At 35.5% G+C, this 13,003-nt stretch overlaps 1 protein-coding gene across 3 annotated transcripts in view; it reads left to right on the top strand.

Moving 5' to 3' along the window:
- TMEM161B (transmembrane protein 161B) overlaps positions 1–12,545 on the top strand; it is a 116,602-nt gene extending 104,057 nt beyond the window's left edge. For 2 of the 3 annotated variants that reach the window (XM_007487343.3, XM_016431571.2), the window contains 3 exons: positions 4,806–4,980; positions 7,479–7,575; positions 9,281–12,545. In XM_007487343.3, the coding sequence (XP_007487405.3) occupies positions 4,806–4,980; positions 7,479–7,575; positions 9,281–9,558 (550 nt within the window). In that variant the 3' untranslated portion in view covers positions 9,559–12,545. Of the gene's footprint in view, positions 1–4,805; positions 4,981–6,371; positions 7,396–7,478; positions 7,576–9,280 lie in introns of those variants that run through there. The other variant, XM_056824620.1, reaches the window with a different exon arrangement.
- The last annotated feature ends 458 nt before the right edge of the window (positions 12,546–13,003 follow it).

Raw genomic sequence — 13,003 nt, 5'->3', positions numbered from 1 at the left:
TTTCCTTCTACACCAATGTTTTGTTTTTAATCAGTCCCCCTAATTCCCGCCCTTATTTTACTTCCCTTTCTACCCTCCTCCCTTCTTATTCCCACCTCATTTTCTTTACAGTATCTTTAATGTACCCCCCCCCCCCCCGCCTCTCTCTCCCTTGTACTGCTTCCCTCCTCACCAGTCTGTTTGTTACTCTTCTACTTCCCTATAGGGCGCAAATCAATTCTCTGCCCCAATGGATTGAGTTGTTCTTCCCTCTTTGAGTTAATTTCAGTATATGTAATAGTTGAATATTTCCTATCTCCAACCTCTTTTCCCTTCCAGTGTATTGATGTTCTCCCTTCTCCTGCAATGAGCTTCTTTGTGACATATAAATTTACTCCCTTTTGTTTCTTTTCCTATTTCTTTTAGTGTTAACCTCTTTTTTAAAGCTCTGTGTATAAATACATATATATTTATGCCTTGACATTTCATCCTATACAGTTCTAGTTGACCAGGTGATAATAACAATTTTCAGGAATTACCAATGACCTCTTTTCTTATAGGGATACATATCATTTTAACTTATTTGGTTTGCTCCAAAAAATTTTTTTGTTTTTTTTTGTTTTTCTTTTTTCCCCTCTTTTTAAATTATCTTTTGATGATTCTCTTGAGTTCTGTGCTTGGGCATCAAATATTCTGTTCAATTCTGGTTTCTTCTTTACAAATACTTGGAATTCTTCTATTTTTTTAAATGACTATACTTTCCCCTGTAAGAATATAGTCAGTTTTGCTGGGTAGTTGATTCTTGGTTGTTGATCTAGTTCCCTTTCTTTCTGGAATATCATATTCTATGCCTTTCAGTTGATCAGTGTAAATGCAGACAGATTCTGTGTTATCCTCACTGTCCCATCTGGAGTGCCACTTGAAATAGAAATATTAATCTGTGTGACTTTATTTCTTGTTGGTGTAGTGATTGATGTGCTCTGGCTTATGACTAGAAAGTGCTGCTACTAAGTTTGGGGACACAACTGATGGTATTTTCTTACAATGGAGGTAGAGGTACTACAGAGATAGGGAGAGATGGAGCCACAGGTGATACTGCTACAGCAGAATGCTCTGGGATTTGCCTAGTGATGATTAGTGGATCAATAGTTCTCCTAATCTCCTCCTACCCTCCCTTCCTCCTTCACCTCTCCTCCCTGTCTCTGTCACCTCCCAGTTTTTCTTGCAGCCTTTGGCTTCTTCTCTCCCGCCTGAGTTAACTATAAAGATTTTTTTCTTTTCCTTTTCAAGTCAGGGGTTTTATTGGGAAAAAGGATGGGATACTTAGGTAAGAGGGATGAGGGTGTCCCTAATCTAAAATGAAGATTATGAGGGCTTGGGAAGTCACAACTGTGACAGAGGGACCGTCAGAGATGGAGGACAACAGTTACAATCTTCTTCCCAAAGTCATCAAGGTCTCTCAGCCTATTTTCAGAAGGCCCCCCTCTCTCCTCCCTAAGGGTCCTTCAGCCTGGTACAGAACTAACAAATTAGTTCATGGCTTCTCTCCTTCAGCCAGCCACCAAGAAAAGTCTCTCCTTCAACCTGGCTTTTCTCCTCCAACTGTTGGTCAGTCATATCTCAGAGAGAGCAGAGGTTTCCCCTTGATCAGAAAGCCCAAAGGCAAACCAGTCCCACAAGGGTCCTCAGCCAGCCTCAACTGCCAACTTCTGGGAACATTCCATTTGGAACCTTCTTCTTGATTGACAGCCAGATCCCTAGCCTTGGTTCTTGCATCTTGGCTTGTCCTGCAAAACCTCTCTTTCTTCAAGTCTCTACCTCAGGTTCCATGGTATCTGAATGACTTCTTAGCAGCTTGTAATTTTTTTTCCTTGGTCTGATAATTCTTGAATTTGGCTATAACATTCCTTGGTGTTGTCAGTTGGGGATTAGATACAGGAGGTGATCTGTGGATTCTTTCAATCTCCATTTTTCACTCTTCTAGAATATCAGGGCAGTTTTCTTTCCTGTAGTATGATGTTTAGGCTTTTCCTTTTGTCATTGTCTTCTGGTTGATCAATGATTCTTAAGTTGTCTCTCCTGGAACGATTTTCTAAATCTTCTGTTTTGTGAATGAGATGCTTCATAGTTTCCTCAATTTTTTCATTCTTTTGATTTTGTTTTATCGTGTCCTGCTGCCTTGTGAAGTCACTTGATTCTAGTTGTTGGTATTCTGGTTTTTAAAGATTGGATTTCATCCCTGGCTTTTTGGTCATTCTTTTCCTTCTGGTCTGATTTTCTTTGAAGGTCATCTTTCCTCTTCTTTGCCTCATCTTTCATCTCCTTTTCCTCATTTTCAAGCTGGTTGATTGTGGCTTTCAAGACACTATTTTCTTGTTTTAGTTCAAGTGCCTCTTTTTCCAGATGACTTGTCTTAGTTTTAAGTTCTTTTCCCAGTTTTCTTCCGCCTCTCTTAATTGTGTTTTGAATTTTATTTTGAGTTCTTCCAAAGCCTGTATCCAAATCACTGAGTTTTCTTTTTTTTTGCTTGTAGTAGCTCATCCATCTCTATTCCCTTTGCTCTTTGTTCATTGCCTGTATAGAAGCTATGGATTGTAATTTCATTTTTTTTCCTGTTGTTTGCTCATATTTACCCCTTCTTTACTCCCTGCTGTTACCTGAGCTCTTGCTCCTTCCTCTCTCTCTCTTTTTTTTGGTGGTTTTGGGCTTTTCTTTCTGCCATCTCCCTTGGAGTTTTGTCAGTAAATTTCTCAGTGCAGTCTGTAGGGGAGGGGTGTTGGAGCTTGCACTTCACTGCCTTCTAGAAGCTTTGATGGGATTAAGTCCAGCAGTCTGTGGAGGAGGAGTTTAGGAGCTTCAGCTTCCCTGTCCTCAGGAGGCTTTGATGGGATTAGGTTGGGCTGGGTTGCTGGATGTGCCCTGAGGCCAAAACCTTGGGAAGGGACAGGAGCAATATGGAGTGTCTGCTGCTGCAACTATGCCTCCTGCTTTGCTCTCTGCGTTTCTCCTCTGTCTGCTTTCCTACTGCCTTTGTTGGATGCTCTGAGCCTGGCACAGCTTTGCCTGCAAGGTACTCCTTCCAGACCAGTGCCTTTGCCTGCCCAGAGGTCCCAGTTGCTGCCAGAGATTTAGCACTCTAGGTTGTGGGAGGAGTCCCAGGACCTTCCTTCTTCCTTCCCCTTAAACCAAAGTGTTCTTGAATTCTAGCTTTCTGGGGGGTACCTTTTAAGTTGAGTCCAGCAGGAGGGTTCCTTGGCTCTGTCTTGTTAGGTTTGATTTTCAGTCCCGTAGGAGCATTCAGTTTGAAATCTGTAAGGAAGGGTTTTCAGAAGTCTAAATGTTTGCTGCTTCTACACCACCATCTTGACTCTGCCTCCTTAATTTTTAATTCTTAAGAGACTGTTTTATTCTGTGACTCTCAGCCAAACAACACCTTAATGAATTTGTTATTTAAAATTGTCTTCAGTTGTAGTTTCCCAAGGATAATTCACTCGCCTCTTTTTCCTGTTTTATTCTAGGCCCAAATCATTGTCCATTTGCACATTTCTAAATTGTTCTTCAAATACAAATTGTTGAGTTATATAGGTCGTCCAACTAATTGAATACTATAATCAAAACAATAGTTTGTCTTAATTCATTTGATTTTTTCCTGTGAGTTTGGCTGGGTCAAAATCTATGGATTGGTCATGAATCTATGCCAAGAAGCTCTGCAGTGTCAGACCATCATTCTATCTCATCCTCCAACATAAGCATCCAAAAGACCTTTATTAGTATTGATAAAATATTAATGATCAACAAAATAATTAAAAGAAAGACCTTTAAATGTTGGGTAAACACTTCATTTTCCCCCACCAAGCATTTATAGAAGGACATGGATAAAGTGCATGGTATGAGAAAGCATAGATGGGTTGCATCTTTGGAGTGATATGAACACTTTCTGAAAGCACAGATCCACCAAACTATAAGTAGAAATGATGACCTATTGTTTTCTTAATTGTGAAGATAAAGATAATATATATAAAACAGTTTGCAGACCTTAAAGTGGTAAATAAATGTCAATTATTATTAAAGTTCATGTGCACTTATTAAGTTCCTATGATGTGACATCAAGTGATTTCCTCTTCCAGGGATAAGCTGGATTAGGCCAGTCATCTATGTTTCTAGCAGTAATCAGGATCAGAGACTTAACTTCTAACATAGCAGCCTCTTATGCCAATACCTACACAAACACACAAGCACATGTATGTGCATGGCACAAATACACTTCCTCCTCCTCCCAGAAAACTCACAAATTGGTTCTCTGCTGTATGCACAAAAATACCAGCTCAAATAATATATGCATACAGACTTTAATGGATAGATACCGTGTGTTCTTCTCTCCCAACCCTTCTTAACATGATTTTAAAATTATATTGGATTAAGAATTGCAGATAGACATGAAAATGCCCACATAATCCATGAGTTTATTAAAATGGAAACACTTAAAAATGGACTCATGGTATATTTTTAGGAGAGAGAAAAAGAGTAAACTGCACATTGAAGATCTATAACATTGCCCCTCAACTTTACAAAAGAATCTTATTCATTTGAGATTATAAAATCTTAATTTTTTCAGGAGCAAATCATTCTTGAGAATTGTTTTCCTTCTAAAGTCTGACTTTCAACTCTTGCCAATAAGGAGATCCCTACTACAGGAGATTGTGTGAAAGATTAAGATTTTGCAGTTCTTCCCCTGGTCTCCATGGTCCATGCTTGCTCAGCTGTCTACAATGAAAAGTAACTTCACTGACCTTTGACAATACTTTATCACCTTGTTTGATCTGCAGAATGACAGAGACTACATTTGATACTATGCGACTCTGGTTGATAATCCTGCTGTGTGCTCTGAGGTTGGCTCTGATGCGCAATCATCTGCAGGCTTACCTGAATTTAGCCCAGAAGTGTGTGGATCAGATGAAGAAGGAAGCTGGCAGAATAAGTACCATTGATTTACAGAAAATGGTAAATATTTAATTGGAACAAGGCAATCTCCTTATTAGTAAGAAAACAGCATTATTTCACTTATTATAACACTAATCCTATTCCATAGGATATTTTTCTTTTCAGTGTACAGCAGAATTCACTTCAACAGGCATTTATTAAATACTTCTGTGTGCCAATCCCTGAGTGAAGCACTGGCAGTGTAGAGACAAAGACCAATAGTCCCTGAGTTTAAGGAGTCTTCCTCCTATTAGGCAAAAAATAATAATGTGCACCAATCACTAAATTACATACAGAGTGTCTCTCTCTCTCTCTCTCTCTCTCTCTCTCTCTCTCTCTCTCTCTCTCTCTCTCTCTCTCTCTCTCTCTCTCTCTCTCTCCCTCTCCCTCTACACCCCCCCCCCCTTTTCCTGGTCCTCCTCCCCTCCCCCCCCCAAACCCTTCCCTTTGGGGATGAGAGAGCATCAGTGCCTGGGGAGACACAGAAAGGGATGCCACCAGGGGAAATCAATCACCCTTTTCCTACTTTCATCAAACATCCTGGTTAAGGAAAGGAAAAAGCAAAGAAAGCACTAACTTTTTTAACAAGATACCATTCCCAAGTCTAATAGTTCCTAAAGCCGTCCCCTCTTAGGTTACTTTCCATCTGCTCTGTACCATACATCTTGCATATACCTCTTTATGTACTCATGCCTTTTTGAGAAGCTAAGCTTTTTGAATGAAAGGGCCATTTGCATTTTCTGTGATTCCTCAACATTTATCAATTCCTGGCACATAGTAAGTACTTAGTAAATGCTTATTGATTGTCAATTAATTGAGATGTCATTTGTATAAGGGGAACAGAATAATACACAATTAAGTCATAAGAAAACCATGCATAGGAGACAGCAGCATTGCTTAATTCATCTTGCTGCCTTGGTCACAAAACAGGAAATTACAATTTAAGGGCATGATTTCATCTTAAGTAGGGATGCTTTACCCATTTAAAACCTCTGTGATCACATGAGCCCCAGAAACAAAAGGAATCTCAGAATCTCTTCATTTTCATGTTGTGACAACAGGTTGATGGAATGAGATGTTGCATCCTTCAGTCTAGAGCCAGTTTTCTAATAGTCACCTCCACTGTGGACTATTTCAATAAATAGAAACACATTATTGTTTGGTAATACTTAAAACCAAAGTCAGAAACCACAAATTATTACTTGATCTGTTAAGCTAGGTAATGGAAAGAGGAAAGATTTCTGTTGTTATTCTTGGTTTTGCCTTTTCTGATGTTAAGTGTCTCAAGATAGGAAGCCAACAGAATAAGTATGCTTTTTACCGAGGATCTATGACTTAGAAACTGTGGAACATTTGTTTTTAGGATTAGAATTTTTGTTTTTTTCTTTTCCCCTATTGTTCCCTTACTTGAGCATCACAAAAGAAGTATCTGGTTTATGGTGGTGAAATCAAAGAGAAAAAAATGTGAGTAGTCCATTCTTTCATCTTATGGTAGAAACAAGAAAAGTCAGTTGCTCTCTATTTTTTAGTTTCATAGTTCTTCCTCTTTTTTCCTACATCAACAGTTATGTGAATCTTATACTCTTTGGAGGAAGTAAATGCCTTTTCCTTTTCTTCTTCAAGGACTTTTTTTCTTTCCTCTAGTCACATATTAATCATAAACTTGATGAACAAGAGTGCTACTCACCTAGAATAGTGGGCAGCTGGGTTGGGTAGCTCTGTGGGAGCACTGAGTCTGGAGTCAGGAACACCCATGTTCAAAGTCATCTTCAGACACCATGTGACCATGGGTAAATCACTTAAATTCTGTCTCAATTTTTTCATCTGTAAAATGAGGGTAATAATACAACCCACCTAATAGGATTGTTATAAAACTCAAATCAGACCATATTTGTAGAGTCCTTAGCACAGTGCCTGGCACACAGATGGTGCTGTAAAGATGCTTATTTGCTCTATGAGAATTGAATGTGGTCTTTACAGAATGAAGTGTTTACATTCATAGATAATTTTGCATGGTATTTTCACTAACTTCAAAATACCATAAAATCTAATTTCAAAGAAATCCTCTTTGCTCAAATAGTACCTCTTGGTTTAATTTCTGAAAACCAATTGCACATATACTCCATTAATATGGCATTTCATAGATGCCAAAGTAAGGGACCTCTTCTCCCCATTTTCCATTCCTTCCCCACACACAAAAAAACAATGATTGAAAATGAAAAATATTGTTTAATATTATTAAAGATTTAAAATTACTTAACTTTTTAGGCATTCTAAATGCCTATGCAAGAATTTTGAGATCCTTTTGAACAGTCAAATCTTTTTTAAATATAGTATTTGAAACACTTGTAATATAGCAAATATTTATTAGAATATAGCTTCTTTTTTGTGCAAGGATCATGTATCTTAAGGAGCTCAGTTAAACTGGAGATCATATTTATAAATTTAGTATATTTCATAATAGTTGTATTAAGGTTCTCTACAATTTTTAGTCACTCAAGACTTTTGTTGTTTTTCAGGTGGCGAGAGTGTTTTATTACCTTTGTGTAATTGCCCTGCAGTATGTGGCACCTCTGGTCATGCTGCTCCACACAACCCTGCTTTTGAAAACGCTAGGTATGAATGCCTCAACAATGATGAGAAGGCTTTTTTGTATTCACTAGCTAGATTGGATTAATGATACATTGAAATATGTAAAATATTGGGAGTATGAGTGGTATAAAGTGTGGTTATACCTGTCTCAAAAACATCTGCATCTTAAAAAAGCCTTAATGAGAGCTATAAAGCAGGGATGACCATTATCATAAAAAGTTGTTTCATTGGCTTGTCTTTGAAAACTCAAAGATCATAAAAATTTCATGTCAAATTCTCTATGTTTTATGTTTTATCTTTAAAAGGATTGTCAACTGCCTATCAGTTCTTTAATTTAAATGAGTTCATTTGTCAAATTGTATTATGAATTATTTATCTAAGGCTGTAGGTTAAAGGATGAAGGTTATTACCAGAATTAAGTTACTATTATTGTTGGAAAAAATTCAACAACATTCCACCAGTACTGATTTTCATTTTATGGTATCTTGATTGTTTCTGTTTGTACCCTTCATTCTAGGAAATTTTTGATAGGATAATTAGAATTTGGTACTAAAAAGTGTGAGTTTCCCTAGATCATACTCAAGTGTCAAGTCCCACTTGTCTTGATTCAAGATTTTACTGATCAAATTGATAACTTTCATATGATGGGTCCATAAAAAATTGGGTTTGGAGAGACCAAAAGAAGCCACAAATGCTATTTTAATAGTTTTAAGAGATAACCTAGAAATATATAGTTACAATATAGAGGATAGTTGTAAATATAAAACTACATTTAATCCCTATAATTCATGTATGTTTTTACCCAAAGTGTATGATGAAAATTTTCTTAAAGCCATTATTCTTCTCTAACACTGAAATTGCTAATCATTTCTTTTTAAAATGTTATTGTGCTAGTGAGAGTTTATCATAGAAATACTGAAGATTTTAAAGAAGAAATTTAATTGATCCTCAACCTTTTATATTCTAATTAAAACTATGGTTGGTTAATAACTCATAGGAGTTATTAATAAAGAAAGAGTTTTGTCATTAGTTAGCAAGACCCAGGTTCAAGTCCTGCTTCTGACACATACTGGCTGGTTTATTCTGGTCAAGTCACTTAATCTCTGAGCCTCCTTTTTGTTGTGAAATGGAAAAGATGATGTCTGTGGTACCTATTTCAGTGTTGACATAAAGGCCAAATAAAATAATAAATGCAAGTTGTTTTATAAACCATAAAATGCTGTAAATGATAGTAAGCATTATTATTATAGCAATGCCCTTCTTTAAATTTTTTTTTCATTATATTATCATTCCTTAATATCATTGGAATGAAAGGATCATAGACTTGAACCTGAAAAGGACCTCAGATCATCTAGTCTAATACCCTTATTTTATAAATGAAGAAACTGAAAAGGCTTCAAGATTTTAAAGAGGTTTAGTGACTTGCCCAAAGCTTATTAGAAATTAATTTAGAAATGTTTCTTTTTCATGTTTTTATTTCTGAGGTCAACTTGTTATCTTGTCATTTACTTAAATTTAGTAACAGTTTTTATCAAAGGAATGTTTTAATTTTATGTTCTACATCAAATAATAACTTATTGGCTAGGTAATTTTTATCGTTTTATTGTTCACTGTTTTGCAATTAAGCAGAGTTTGGCTAGATAATCTTGACATTCATGTCTCACTTTAAAATTCAAGGCTTTTGAACCTGTTCCCATTCATGTTTCATTTATTGACTTGGATTTAACAGGTAATCATTCCTGGGGGATCTATCCCGAGTCTAGTTCTGACTCTTCAGTGGAGAACCATTCATTCTCTGGTTCTGTTTACTCTGAATCACCATCTCCTGATGACAAAATGAAAGTAACTGTTACCCAGATAACAACAGCCTTGGGCAGCTTAAAGACCATCTTTACTCCTCTGCTTTTCCGAGGGCTCTTGTCATTTTTGACTTGGTGGATTGCTGCTTGTCTCTTTGCCACAAGCCTTTTTGGACTTTTCTATCACCAGTACCTAACTGTGGCCTGAACTAATCAGCTAACAAAGACAATGACAGCACAAAGATGTTGAAGGCAACCTACTTTGGAATCTGTGTGCCTTTGAAGAAAGGACTGAAGGAAATCAGAAGAAAGGAAGAAAGGCTGAAGAAAAATACATATCATACAAGTAGCTTCTTTTTTTTTTAATGCTTCCTCTGTCTTCTCAGGGTGAATTAATGTTTTAATATTTAAAATCACAAATTGTTTTGTTAATTTTATTATCTAAATAATAGGTAAGTAACCATTGAATTGTGGCAGTGGAACTGTGACTTTTTTTCTTTATCTATAGATAAATGTGTATATCTGGTTATATATGTGTATGTACTCACATAGCTGTGTGTGTGTGTGTGTGTGTGTGTGTGTGTTTTACACATTCACTGATGTGAGAGGGCTATTTAAATGCTTGTGATCACCTTGGTTTACAGAAATACCCAGCTGTCCTTGAAAATTTCATTTATGACTTCAGTCATTGTCTGATGCCTTTTAGTGGTATTAAGGTACTGGTAATATTCCTGGTGGCTGCCTAGAGAACAATCTTGAAACTGAGCCATAATTGGGGGGAGACAAGGGAAAAAAATAAACTTCTGTTGGAACTGTATTAGTTGTTCTTCCAGATGAGTAACAGCAACTACAACAAATCCAACAGGAAGGAAGAAACAGCTGCTGTATATTACAGCAAAGGAAGCTGTAGAGTATTTTAATTTAATGGATATGTAAGTGCATAATATCAGCAAGTATTGCTGCCTGAGCATAGCAGGAATTGTTATTTTAAAATGTACATTGTCTCAGTCTCTGCAATTCTTTAAAAAAAAAAACAAATGGCTGTATGAGTAATTGCTTTTAGCAGCTTGCTGCTAGGATTAGATCTCACAAATTTGGGTGGACTTCAAAATCTGTCTTATTCTATAATACTGAAAAGATTTGTCTGAAATCACTATAAAATATTTATCAACACTGATCAAACTTTTAAAAATACTTTTAAGACCTGCTGAATGCATGTATTGTACATATTATATAATAACTATATAATATATTGGAGCTATAAAAGATGAACCTAGAGAAATCTTATTTAAATTGCTGATTGTATATCAAAATGTGATTGAATGGAGGTGCATATGTGTCTAGAAGTTTCAAGTTTTTTGGATAAAATTAAAAGTCATTTTTGAAAGTTCAGCAGAAAGCTTTTGATTTGTACTGCCTTTACAATACTTAGATTCTTAAATGTTTTGGACTTCTTAGTTGGAAATTCCATAGATTGTAATTTGTATTGTCATTTCTTGTGTTTCCCAGAGTAAAGGCTTCAGTATCCTTTGTGTATGACCAGTAAATAAGAGTTTCATTTGAATATTTATAATTACATCTTCTCAAAAGAAATAGGGTTTTTTAAAATGGCTTATTCTGTATTTTCAGAAGCAAGGAATACTATTTGATACATTTTGATTTAGTTAGGTTGTTTTGTTTTCTAATGTACACATACAAATACACATGAACGTGATGAATTTCCACATTAAAAATGTAAAATTCAGTTAGGAAGATTTACAAAGGGTGTAACTACAAAGTAATATGGTTATTTTTTTAAAACAACTTTAAAAGAACTTAGACATCTAAATAAGTGTTTTCACTCCTAGCAGCCATTGAGGCAGGTCTGTGTTCCAACAGTGCTGCTATTGCTCAGATTATTTCTACAGTTCTTTTTTTGGAATCATCTTCAGAGCTGGTGGTCTGTTCTTTTGATACTCTTAGAGATGTCAAAGTTCCACCTTTACTAGTAGCTTTGAATTGGTAAACAGCCAAAGGTCATTTGGAACTAAGCCTGATGAATAAAGTAGGTAACCAACCATGAGCATTACTGTTTGGGTCCACAATACGATATAACTATGAAGTAGTAAAATTGATTTACTTGTGTATTTTATAAAGGGCTCCTGAAACCAGTTCCTATGAGAGAGTTCCAAAATTATTCATTGAGGAGTAACAGTATTAATGACATAAGCATGTAGCTTCCCTAGGCTTTGTGGAAGGCACATTGATTTAGATGTGCTACATATGTTTTATAAAATACCAGCCCTATTACTTTATAGTCATGTCTCATGTCTCTCTTTCTAAATGTCATTGTGGGTTTAGGGATAATTCCTTGTGTTTGTTGAACTAAACTGCCATATTTATGCTATGTGTACATACATGTGTATTAGCATGTGAGTGTGTATAAATAAGGAAATGTAATTGAGTGGTTCTGAATTATATGAGCATAAGTAGATTTTGTTGTTGCTTTTCACAATTTTAAGTTCTTACCAAAGGCATTACTCTTCAGTGTTATAAAAGTACACAAAGAAGATAAGATCTATTCATAAATTGAAAGTACATTTCATATAACATCCTCATTATTTCAGATGGATATGTATAATTCTAAAAAAAATTTTAAAGGAATTTTGTACCAAATTTCTAAGCCACAAATTTTGCACAGTTTGCAAATTTCTTTAAGCAATAGTATCTCTTCAGTTCTAGAATAGTTTTTTTTGTGGAATCGTTTTGAGACTAGACAAAGGATACCGATTGCTAACTAGAAAGTTTTCAAGGGATTGTAGCATGAAGTATATAGTGGGGGGCTGAAGAGGTGGAGTGTTTTTCTTAAAGAAGCTTCAGAGTTAACTACATTTTTATTTCTGGAGCATAATTTAAACAGATAATGCAAGTTATTAGATTCTTTTAAATTTCTTGATTTCCTTTGCCTTTTTTTAAAACCTCTACCAGACTTTTTTATTGCCTTTTACATGCCAAATGGATTAGTTATTTTTTTTGTTACTCAATTGTGTGTCCCATATTGAGTAGAAACACTTAAAATCTTACATTGTATGACTTAAAGAAATTTTTCCTGTCATCTCAAGAAATTTCAACAAATACATAAAACAAAAGTGCATATAAAGTGAATGATTCATTTTTCATCTCTGATGTAAATTGACAATAAAATAGCTGCATTTCTTCTTGGGTTATGATTCAGAAAAAAATTAGCATTTGATGAAATTGATAAGAAGGAAGGTAATTTTTTTTTGTATGAAGTTGTAATTGTAATACAAGAGAACCTATTTTGTTCTTGTAAATGAAAGATTAAATTCTCTACCTCTAAGTTTAGAATTTTAACATTTTCTGAAATTGCCCATTCTATCTATAGACTTTCTGAGAGCATCTAATAATTGAAATTTTTCTGGTATTTTTTTGTTGTTGTTGCTCTGTTCAGCAAGTGACTTAGTGTCTTCATGGAGCTTTAACTGACTTAAAGAATCAGATTTAGCCACATTTAAGATCCCAGTACTTCAACTCAAGGCTCTCACATAATTGCAGCTTCTTTCTCCAAATTCTTCTCCTTAGATCTGTACTATGGCTTTATAACTGAGCTAGTCAGATATTCTGAGAATGGTGATGTGGATAGTGAACATAGT

Source organism: Monodelphis domestica, chromosome 3, assembly GCF_027887165.1.
Source record: "Monodelphis domestica isolate mMonDom1 chromosome 3, mMonDom1.pri, whole genome shotgun sequence".
NCBI classification, from domain to species: domain Eukaryota; kingdom Metazoa; phylum Chordata; class Mammalia; order Didelphimorphia; family Didelphidae; genus Monodelphis; species Monodelphis domestica.
The sequence above is the reverse complement of the archived record's forward strand: the minus strand, read 5'-3'. Positions and strand labels throughout refer to the sequence as shown.